Source organism: Phocoena sinus, chromosome 10, assembly GCF_008692025.1.
Source record: "Phocoena sinus isolate mPhoSin1 chromosome 10, mPhoSin1.pri, whole genome shotgun sequence".
In the NCBI taxonomy this organism is placed as follows: Eukaryota; Metazoa; Chordata; class Mammalia; order Artiodactyla; family Phocoenidae; genus Phocoena; species Phocoena sinus.
Genome location: NC_045772.1, coordinates 82,430,041 through 82,442,646, shown reverse-complemented (window position 1 = coordinate 82,442,646; position 12,606 = coordinate 82,430,041). Strand labels below are relative to the sequence as shown.

General features: G+C 38.4%; 1 protein-coding gene across 1 annotated transcript in view; it reads right to left on the bottom strand.

The window, feature by feature from the left end:
• LMNTD1 (lamin tail domain containing 1) overlaps positions 1 to 1,936 on the bottom strand; it is a 34,832-nt gene extending 32,896 nt beyond the window's left edge. Inside the window, exon 1 of the mRNA XM_032646967.1 lies at positions 1,848 to 1,936. Within this exon, the coding sequence (XP_032502858.1) occupies positions 1,848 to 1,936 (89 nt within the window). The remainder of the gene's footprint in view (positions 1 to 1,847) is intronic.
• Positions 1,937 to 12,606: the final 10,670 nt, after the last annotated feature.

The following is a 12,606-nucleotide window of genomic DNA, read 5'->3' as shown; positions in this document are numbered from 1 at the left end:
TAAAACTCTTAGAGGACAACATAGGAAGAACACTCTTTGACATAAATCACACCAACATCTTTTTTGACCCACCTCCTAGAGTAATGGAAATGAAAACAAAAATAAACAAATGGGACCTAATGAAACTTAAAAGCGTTTGGACAGCAAAGGAAACTATAAACAAGATGAAAAGCCAACCCTCAGAGTGGGAGAAAATATTTGCAAACGTATCAACAGACAGAGGATTAATCTCCAAAATATATAAATAGCTCATGGAACCCAATATTAAAAACAACAAACAACCCAGTCAAAAAATGGGCAGAAGGCCTAAATAGACATTTCTCCAAAGAAGATATACAGATGGCCAATAGGCACATGAAAAGCTGCTCAACATCACTAATTATTAGAGAAATGCAAGTCAGAACTACAATGAGGTATCACCTCACACTGGTTAGAATGGGTATCACCAGAAAATCTACAAACAACAAATGCTGGAGAGGATGTGGAGAAAAGGGAACACTCTTGCACTGTTGGTAGGAATGTAAACTGATACAGCCACTATGGAGAACAGTATGGAGGTTCCTTAAAAAACTAAAATTATAATTACCATACAACCCAGCAATCCCACTACTGGGCATATACCCAGAGAAAACCATAATTCAAAAAGACACCCCAATGTTCAATGCACAGCTATTTACAATAGCTAGGTCATGGAAACAACCTAAATGCCCATCGACAGATGAATGGATAAAGATGTGGCACACATATACAATAGAATATTACTCAGCCATAAAAAGGAATGAAATTCAGTCATTTGTAGAGACGTGGTTGGACCTAGAGACTGTCATATAGAGTGAAGTAAGTCAGAAAGAGAAAAACAAATATTGTATATTAACGCATATATGTGGAATCTAGAAAAATGGTACAGATGAACTGGTTTGCAAGGCAGAAATAGAAACACAGATGTAGAGAACAAATGCATGGACACCCAGGGGGGAAAGCGGGGGGTGGGGATTGTGATGGTGGTGAGATGAATTGGGAGACTGGGATTGACATATATACACTAATATGTGTAAAACAGATAACTAATAAAAACACTTTAAAAAAATAGACTTGAGAGCTTCCCTGGTGGCGCAGTGGTTGAGAGTCCGCCTGCCAATGCAGGGGACACGGGTTCATGCCCCGGTCCAGGAAGATCCCACATGCCGTGGAGCGGCTGGGCCCGTGAGCCATGGCTGCTGAACCTGCGCGTCCGGAGCCTGTGCTCCGCAACGGGAGAGGCCACAACAGTGAGAGGCCCGTGTACCGCAAAAAAAAAAAAAAAAAAAAAAATAGACTTGAACTGATCAGTAAACACAGGGCATCTAGATCTAAAGTAACATTAGCCTTAAACTGTGTATATTCAATATTAGAGATCATTTTCTAGAAAACATTGGAAAACAAATGCTAATGCTTTATTTGATAGAATGATTTACATTAGTAGTAAAAAAAGAGTTGTAGCTTTTATTTAACATCCTCACGGACATTTCCCAAACCAAAATTCTCTAGCAGTTCTCTGTCCCCAGGTTAATAAAGTAGTTTTAAAGAAACTGTCTGCCAATTACCTTAAAGAAACAATTAACATGCTAGATATGAGCTTTGGAATCTCAACCAGGTCTGATATGATGGAGATCTGTCTAGGTGAATTTTTACATTACTCAAAGACTATACCTTATAAAACGGTGGTTGGGGAAATTGTATGTTATCATTAACTAATTTTAGGAAATTTGTAGACTTGATTCTAGTTCTAACTTTTTATAAGCTGTTTTGAAACAAAGAGGTCAAATACTCCAACCTCAACTTCTAAAACTCATTTGTGCCTTTCTTACTGTGCTTGATTTTCCATTTTATCTTCCTGCTCATGGACTTCACTCTGCAGGACCGCCGAAATTTCCTGAGTGGCTTGTGTGTCTTTCATCTTGGCTGGAAGAGAAGTCTCTTTTCTTTTCTGGGAAAACAAATCATGACATTAGTCAGTGAATAGAGCTGAGTTTCAAGGCAGATTTTCTTTTTTGAGTGACCTCACTTGTTAATCTAACTACCTTAAAGCACCTGCCAGACTTCATGATTTCTTAACCAAGCTGGGGCCAGAACCAGGATTCTAATATGAATATGTAAGCACTGATATAGCCAATACTGATATTGGCTAAAAATATTAAACAAATCAAGATGAGGTGTGTAGCACTCACTGGAAGCAACTCAAGAGGCAGCGCAGTAAGCCAGCAAAGCTACCTTTATGATTACAACTTTTACATCTGGCCAACACTGCCTGTTAGAACACTGTGAAGTAATGTCTCCATAGTTACAAAGTTCCGGTCTCTGAACAATTACTATGTTAATGCTGCACCTGCTTTGCAGTTTGCAGACATCAAATAAGAGTAACTTGCTTTTAAGAGAGCTGTTTATCCTACCAGACAAACTGTGCCATCAAAATGTTTGATACACTATTTTGGATTTCTTAGGATTAAGGCCAGTATGCAAATACTGGGGGAGTTAATCACTGTTTTTTGTCTTTTTGTTTGTTTTGTTTTGACAAATGCTCTTTGAGCACATGGCAACAGCTAGGCAACAGGAACAGAAAACTTGTATATTTTAAGGCGAAAAGAAACCTATTGGTAGAAACAATGAAATCAAAGCCAGGAGTTCTAAATTCTTCTAGTTACACCAGCAATATGATTTAGAAGAAATCACTTAATTCAGATTCTATCTTGAGTAAAAGATCCACACAATGTGTCATGATAATAATGGCATGGGAATAAAATTAACCCGTATGAAAGTCAATGATTGTACACAGTAATAAGATATAGAATGATGATGATTACTGGATGAGTAAGTTCATTCAATAAATATTTAAATAAGCATCTACTGTGCACCAGGAACCAGCAAGTTACTATGAACAAATAATTCCCACTTCAAGGAATAATGATAAAATATCTTCCAATTTAGATTAGAAAATGGCTTCCAAAAAACTAAAAACAGATCTACCATATGACACAGCAATCCCTCTACTGGGCATATACCCTGAGAAAACCATAACTCAAAAAGAGTCATGTACCACAATGTTCATTGCAGCTATATTTACAATAGCCAGGACATGGAAGCAACCTAAGTGTCCCTCGACAGATGAATGGATAAAGAAGGTGTGGCATACATATACAATGGAATATTACTCAGCCATAAAAAGAAACGAAATCGAGTTATTTGCAGTGAGGTGGATGAACCTAGAGTCTGTAATACAGAGTGAAGTAAGTCATATAGAGAAAAACAAATACCATATGCTAACACATATATATGGAATCTAAAAAAAAAAAAAAAAAGGTCATGGAGAACCTAAGGGCAGGAGTAAAGACGCAGACCTACTGGAGAATGGACTTGAGGACACGGGGAGGGGGAAGGGTAAGCCGGGACGAAGTGAAAGAGTGGCATGGACATATATACACTACCAAATGTAAAACAGATAGCTAGTGGGAAACAGCCACGTAGCACAGGGAGATCAGCTCGGTGCTTTGTGATCACCTAGAGGGGTGGGATAGGCAGGGTGGGAGGGAGACGCAAGAGGGAGGAGATATGGAGATATATGTATATGTATGGCTGATTCACTTTGTTATAAAGCAGAAACTAACACACCATTGTAAAGCAATTATACTCCAATAAAGATGTTTTAAAAAACCCATAAAATATATAGATGTATATCTTAAAAAAAAAGGAAAATGGCTTCCATCTTGGAATGATGAACAGTATTTAAATACAAAGGACAATGAATAAAGTAACTTTTAATAAAAGAAAAAGGCAAGAAGTATATCACATAATGAGGCAAGTAAATGAGAGGAGAGTAAACATTTGACTATTTTCTTCATCTCAGAGATAAAGAGAAATTCCTTATCAGTATTATAGGCCAATTGCATAAATACAGCATAAAGAGATTTATAAATTTATACTTATGTTTAGAAAAGAATTAAAAATGGATTTATAATTTTGTGCCACTGTCCCAGTTTCCCTAAATCTACCTGTCTGGATGGTTTCCTAGCTGTAAAAATTTCTGTACTTGAACCACATATGTTAGCATGATGTCATTATGACCTCATTTGTTTTATCAGAGCACCTATCCATATTTTCCAGCATAGTTTGGAGAAACAAAATTCTGTCAACTGAGAAAAACTTTGAAAAGCTTTGAAATTGTGAACGTTTCAATAGTTATTTCCCATACAGGATATTTTCCTTATTTCCCTTCTCCAAATTAGAGCATATATGCAATTAAAATCAATTTCCTCTTTTACTGCTTCTCAAACTAAGCCAGTGGTTTTCAAAAGGAGTTGAAGTGAATCATAGGGGGAATTTTGTAAATATGAAGGGACATTAATAGTAGTCATAAAGATTTGCTGGGGTGTTAACTGGCATTTAGCAGACAGGATCCAGAAATGCTAGATTTTCTGAAATGTGGCAGATAATCCTACTTGGCAAAGAATTTTCCCACATACCACATGACTTGCCAGACATTCATGTAGATGAAAAATAGTTTATAATTATTTGAGCCTAAAGCCTAGCTCCATATTAAATATAAATGCAAAATATTTTTGTACACTTTTAATTATTTTGTACACAATTACTTACATTGAGGGAAGATTATAGATTGGTTTGTTCAGACCTTTTCCAATAATTTTTCATCAGTTTGGAAAAATTACATCATCAATGGCAATACCACTCGGTGTATTCATGTGGCTGTTATAACATCTGATATAGGTAATAACCGTAGCAACAATAACAAAATCAACCTGAATCTGATGAATCCTCTAACTTACATAAAATACAGAGAACAGAAAAGCACGTTAGCTAATAGATCAAGAGATTTAAAAGACACCCTTTGTCATTTGTGGATATAATTTATAACCTAATTCAAGCAAACTGTAAAACGTGCGTGACATTGGAAATTTAAGTACTCTGGATATTCAATGATATTAGGAATAAATGTTAAATATTTAAGGTGTATTACGGTATTATGATTGTATTTTTTAAACAAGATTCCTTGTTGTTTAGAAATACATACTGAAACATTTAGAGATAAAATGATACGATGTCTAGATTTGCTTCAAAATAATACAGAGGGTAGGGAGTGGATGGAGTTGTGGATGAAAATGATGGAATTGACTTGTAATAGTTGAAGCTAGATAATGGGTACTGGAGGTTTGTTATACATCATGTTTATTTTTTCTATAAATGTCTGAAATTCTCTGTTGTAAAAAGGGAGGATCAGGGCTTCCCTGGTGGCGCAGTGGTTGAGAATCTGCCTGCTGATGCAAAGGCACACGGGTTCGAGCCCTGGTCTGGGAGGATCCTACATGCCGCGGAGCAGGTACGCCCGAGAGCTACAACTACTGAGCCTGTGCATCTGGAGCCTGTGCTCTGCAACAGGAAAGGCTACGACAGTGAGAGGCCTGCGCACCGCAATGAGGAGTGGCCCCTGCTTGCCACAACTAGAGAAAGCCCTCGCACAGAAGCGAAGACCCAACACAGCAAAAATAAATAAATTAATAAACTCTTACCCCCAACATCTTCTTTAAAAAAAAAACGGAGGATCATTTGGGAATGTGTAGACTCCACACATTGATAGCATCATCTTCATGGCTGTCTCTAATTCAGGAAGGACAGAGTCAAGATAGAGCTAAAGGGCTTCCCTGGTGGCGCAGTGGTTGGGAGTCTGCCTGCTGATGCGGGGGACGCGGGTTTGCGCCCCGGTCCGGGAGGATCCCACCCGCGGCTGGGCCCGTGAGCCATGGCCGCTGAGCCTGCGCGTCCGGGCCTGTGCTCCGAAACGGGAGAGGCCGCAGCGGTAAGAGACCCGCGTACTGCTAAAGAAAAAAAAAAAAAAAAACAAGATAGAGCTGAAAGCAGAAAAGCAGAAACACTTACTGTTTATGAGGTTCAGTAGCCTTCACACAGGTTCTTCCACCACAGCTCTGGAAGATGGGAGTCTCCCCGTTTTCCCAAATGAGGAAGTGGAAGTTCAGAGAGATGAATACCTCTTCCAAGGTTATATGGTCAATAGATGGCAGAGCCGGGATTTGGTCTCACATCCATTTGTTACAAAATCCCCTTCACGGGCTTCCCTGGTGGCGCAGTGGTTCAGAGCCCGCATGCCGATTCAGGGGACACGGGTTCATGCCCCGGTCTGGGAGGATCCCACACGCCGCGGAGCGGCTGGGCCCGTGAGCCATGGCCGCTGAGCCTGCGCGTCCGGAGCCTGTGCTCCGCAACGGGAGATGTCACGACAGTGAGAAGCCCGCGTACCGCAAAAAAAACGGGGCTTCCCTGGTGGCGCAGTGGTTGAGAGTCCGCTTGTCAATGTAGGGCATACGGGTTCGCAGGGCACCTGGGTTCGTGCCCCGGTCAAGGAGGGTCCCACATGCCGCGGAGCGGCTGGGCCCGTGAGCCATGGCCGCTGAGCCTGCGCGTCCGGAGCCTGTGCTCCGCGACGGGAGAGGCCGCAGCGGTGAGAGGCCCGCGTACCGAAAGAAAAAAAAAAAAAATCCCCTTCACTATACTCCCTGTTTCTCTGCTGTAATTCCTGTCCAATGTCTTCCTAGCTCCTTCCATGTTAACCGCCTAACCATTTACCTACTCCCGAACCAGCTTTGTCCCTTTCTTTCTCTTTGCACTGGTCTCAAATCACTCTCTCCCAACTTCCGGACTCTGTGTCATTTCTCTTTGGCCTTATCCTCTATTGGGAAAACACCAGAATTTTGCATGAGAAATTGAAGCCCCATAAGAGTAGATATAGGGCAAAATAAGATGATGAAAACTGAGTTTTATATTATGAGCTTTTACCTTAAGAAAAAATTAAAAGTGGCAAAATACCAACATATTCAGTAATCAAAAAAACCCCCAAAATATTATGTCCATAATTTTTTAAAAGTTGAAAAACACAAAGAACTGGCTTTATGCATCCTGGACCTCTGTCTCCACATATGGAGAACATTTGCACAGTAGGGGATTTTTTTTATTAAATCAGTAATATAAATAAAATGTCTTGTGTGAATGAAGGTTGTATATATAAAGAGAATTTTCTTCCTCTCTCAGGCCATGGATGGAAATTTCCAAACTGAGTAATATGCAATTGAAGATTACAATTTAAAACATGACATGTTCCACTAAGATTCAAAGAGTTTGTATATATAGGAATACAGTTTCATATTTGCACCCATATTATAGTATAAATTCCTATTGTGAAGCATCTTACTAGTCTAAAAATATACTGTATTTCTTCATTTCCTTCACACAGAACCACGTGTAAATAACACAGCCTTGAACAGAGATGCTATTATTTCACCTTGACGTCAGGGTCATGTGAAGGTCCTACAGGACGTGTTCACAGAGAGGATAAAGGACCACTTATTGGGAGGTTCGAGTTTCAGATAGCTTGCTCAAATACCTTCATGGCCCTTCCCAATCACAAAATTCTATTGCCAAACAGCACTAAGAACGTCTGCAAACATGATACTAAACGTCAAACAGTGGTTTGAATCCTCAGACATACGTACCAGTTTTAGCGATGGTTCATAAATAACTGCATGGTTACTTCACACACAGGGTACATGTACTGAGGCTCAGCCTTTATCCACGAATCATTTCTACACATGTTCTTTAGAGGAATAAAATACTTATTCTAAGACAGGGCATCTCAGACTTTTTCAGAAAGGCCGAGATCCAGAACACACGCTCTTATTTGCAGAACACCATTTTCCTGTAAAATACTTAAAAAAATACAAATCAATATATTTTTTACTTCATCTACACACCGTTTTTATATATTTTTACTAGCAACAAGAAATGCACTTCATATTATTTGGATACCATGTAAACTCATAACCACCGGCTCACACATTTTAAAACAAAATAAAACACCCAACAAACTGCTGAGCCAGGAATAAACGATTGGTTTTGAGTTTTCCTGTGGATATGAATTTGCAGTTTCAGTTTCTTCTCTCATCGACTGGCAACCTTAAGCAGAAAAGTGGTGTCTGGAGCCAAAGACTTGTAAAAAAGGATTGGAGAACAATTTCAATTGAGAACATGCGATCCATTAACTTTTTTTCTTTTGCACACAGGGTAAAGGCGATCATTACTCAATATTACAGTCGAACGCTCCCTCTCTACAGCTTATGGAACACTAGTGCCCCGTGGGAACAAGTACGAGCAGCAGTGGATTAAAGGAATATGAAAGAGAGTTATTAGAAGCCTGAATGTGAGCCCTACCCATGGCATCAGGCACAAATAGAAGACTGAATGGAGCCTGGCCCCAGCTCACTGTGGAAGCACACCCAGGCAAGGAGGGGCCTCAACCCTGCCTCAACCCTTCTTCCCTGGTTAGGGCACACGTAACAAATTTGATCAGTTGTAGTTACTGCCAGCATTATTCATGACTGATGATGGCAATAGGTGGCAATGAGGGGTACAGTTCACTAAGGGTGGATTCGTTACTCTTGAGACCCCCCCCGATAGTTCTGTCTACATAAATGAAGCTGCTTTCATTATTCTCCCGACAGTGTGAAGTACAAGCAAATTTAAACTGGTAAATTAAATTTAAGTTGGCTAGCAGCTTTTCTCCTCATGTGCACATGAGAGAACAGAAGAAACTGAGAGGCTCCTAAGGATATTAAGGACCCCGAGGTTCACGTTACGTCTTTTGCAAGAAAAGGACACCTCTAACCTTCACTAGGAACAGAAAATAAATTATCAGGGTGGATAATACTGTACCTGAAATTACCCTGTGTCATTTGTTTGAGACCCTGCCTGTTAGAAAGAGGCGAGAAACCAGACATCTGAGATGGAACGAGAAAATTCATGCAGTGTGAGGGAACGGAACTCTCTAACCTTTGGCCACATGTAGAGTAGTTTGTAGGAGAAGAAAGACAAGCTGGACATTTTTATACACTGGAGATTTTCATTGGCTGTTCTATTATCCTTAGTTTTGTTGTTATTCTGTGTTCATGTTTGTTTCTCCCTTATTTTCTGAGTAAATGCTTTTACAATTCAGAGCCATAATCAATAGTGAATACTACTACTACTAGCTATCATTTAACATATATTTCCTACTTGTGTTAAGTACTCTATGTATATTATTTCATTTCATCCTTTTAAGGATGTGTAATTATCCGTCTTTCACAGATGATGAAACTGACACTTATAGCAGTCAGATAATTGCCCAGAGTCACACAGCTATGAAGTGGCAGAACCAGGGCCAGAGTTCAGGTCTGTCTGACTCTAGAGATTGTATTCTTCATCATTATACTCCATCATTCTCTGAAAAATACAGAGCACCACTGTTTAAAAGACTATGGACAGGGCTTCCCTGGTGGCGCAGTGGTTGAGAGTCCGCCTGCCGATGCAAGGGATGCAGGTTCCGTGCCCCGGTCCGGCAAGATCCCACATGCCGCGCAGCGGCTGGGCCCGTGAATCATGGCCACTAAACCTGCGCGTCCGGAGCCTGTGCTCCGCAACAGGAGAGGCCACAACAGTGAGAGGCCCGCGTACCGCAGAAAAAAAAAAAAGACTATTGGACAAACACTCTATAATGATATAAATAGGTGACAGCCATGTTCCTTGCTCTTCTGAAATTTATTGTTTTGATGGGGCAGTAGTATCTGTGAATATGAAAAAATAATGCATGACAGAATGTGATAAAAATCAAAGGATAGTTCTGTTAACTAGAAGAACTCAGGGAAGAATTAGTACTTTTGCTGTTGTGGTTAGAAAAGACTTCACAGAAGAGATGAGATATGTGTGGACCTCAAAGGATAGATAGGATTTGGAAAAGCAGAGAAACAGGAAGGAAGGCATTTATTATCTTATATTTTCATGCATGTGTTCACTCAACAAATACATATTAATTGTCTATTGTGACTAGACAGTGTTGAATGTACTTTTCTGGCGAGCATCAAAATCCAGGGGTAGACATGGGGTAGGCATATTAATGGCTGAGGCAGAGAGATGGCCTGGGTGTGCAGTCCTAGGTAGAGTCAGATAGATAGGGGAGACCAGATCAGGGAGGGCTGTGAACCAGGCCAAGGAGTAGAATATATTCTCAGTATGCATTAGCTAGCCATTTACTTGTTCCTAATGGCTCAATAATTATATTAATTACTGGATATTTCAGGAGTTTCTTGCTTCTATTTGTATGTAAGAGTGTGTGTGTATGTTTTTCTTTTCCTTTTGTTTTTGGATTTATAAGAGTTCTTTATTTAATCCAGATCAAAGTTCTTTGCTGGATTTATGTATTACAAATATATTCTCTCAGATTGTAATTTGTCTTTTTACTCTCTGAAAGGTGCATTTTATGACTAGAGATTCTTGACTTTAATGAAGTCCAATTTATCAATCTTTTCTCTTAATGACTTTGTGTCCTATGTAAGAAATATTTATTTAAATTGAGGAAATATTAGACTATTTTTTCTCCTGGAAGTTTTACTTTTGTACCTTTAATATTTATGAACCACCTTAAATTAATTTTTGTGCATAATACGCAGAAGGATTCAAGGTTTAGTTCTTTTATTCACAGAGTTATCCAGTAGACCCTGCACTCTTTACTGAGAAGACAGCATCCCTCCCATTGAAAGACAAGAGTACCTCAGTTGTAAATCATGTGGCCATATGTGTTTGGGTCTCTATTATGTTCTATTAATTTATTTGTCTATCCTTGTGCCATTACTGTACTGTCATAATTAGGGTAATTTTATAGTATAGTATATAGGTCTTTCAAAAAATTTGTTCAATACTATCATGACTATTCTAGGTTCTTTGATTTCCATGTGAATTTTTAGAATCATCTTGTCAATTAAAAAAAAATACCAGCTTATATTTTGTTTGGGATTGCACTGAATCTACGGATCAATTTGGAAAGAATGGATTATCTCTAATCTTGCTTTCTGGTAATATTCTTGTCAGGTTTGGGTATGAAGATTATGCTGGGCTCTGAAATAAAAGCAAAAATAAATAAATGGAACCTAATTAAACTTAAAAGCTTTTGCACAGCAAAGGAAGCCATCAACAAAATGAAAATACAACCTACAGAATGGGAGAAAATATTCACAGATGACAACCAACAAGGTGTTTATATCCAAAATATATAAACAGCTCATACAATTCAATATCAAAAAAACAAATAACACAATAAGGGAATGGGCAGAAGACCTGAATAGATATTTCCCCAAAGAACACATAGAGATGGCTAACAGTCCCGTGAAAAGATGTTCAACATTGCTAATTATTAGAGAAATGCAAATCAAAGCAACAATGAGCTATTGCCTCACACCTGTCAGAATGGTTATCATCAAAATGTTTACAGATAAGAAATGTTGGGAAGGATGTGGAGAAAAGGGAACACTTGTACACTGTTGGTGGGAATGTAAATTGGTGCAGCCACTGTGGAAAACGTTATGGTCAAAAAACTAAAAATAGAACTACCATATGATCCAGCAATTCCACTCCTGGGTACATATCTGGAAAAAAATGAAAATATTGATTTGTAAGGATATATGCACCCCAATGTTCATAGCAGCACTATTTACAATAGCCAAGATATGGAAGTAACTCGAGTGTCCAGGAACAGATGAATAGATAAAGAAGATGTGGTATATATACACAATAGAATATTACTCAGCCATAAAAAAATGAAATTCTGTCATTTGCAGCAATATGCATGGATGTGGAGAATATTGTGCTTAGTGAAAAAAGACAGAGAAAGACAAATAGTGTATAATATTACTTATATGTGGAATCTAAAAAATAATACAAATGAATGTATGTAGTAAAACAGAAAACAGACTCACAGATACAGGAAAAAAACTAGTGATTACCGGTGGGGAGAGGGAAGAGGAAGGGGCAAGTTAGGGGGATGGGATATAGAGATAAAAACTGCTATGTATAAAATAGATAAGCAACAAAAATATATTGAATAGCACAGGGAATTATAGCCATTACCTCATAAAAAATAAAAAACAGAAAGAATGAAAGACCATGCTGGTTTCATAAAACAAGTTGGTAAGTGTTTTCTCTTTTTCCATTATCTGGAAGGAATTGTGCAAGATTGGCATTATTACTTCTTTATATCTGGGGCAGAATTTACTGGTGAAACATTCTGGTTCTGGACTTTACTTTCTGGGTAGTTTTAAAATTCAATTTTAGTTTGAAAAATTCAATTACAGTTTTAGGACTGATTATATTTTGTTTCTTCTTTGTTGATTTCTGGTCGGCTGTGTTTTTACCAAAATTTTAACCAAAATTTTTTCAAAAGGAATCTGTGATGTTTTCTCCCTTTTCATTACTGATATTGGTTATTTGCCTCTTCTATATATTTTCCTCTTTGTTAATTTAATCAGTCTTTTTAAAGAACCAAGCACTGGCTTTTGATCCTCTTTATTATACGTTCTAAAACTTTCTTTGGGTTCAGTTTGCTATTATTTCTGTGAATACTTGAGATGGCTATTTAGATAATTACTTTACAGCCTATTTTTATTTTCTAATATAGGCAGTTAAGGCTTAATGGCATTTCCCACTAAGCATGGCTTTAGCTTTATTCCATAAATTTTACTATGT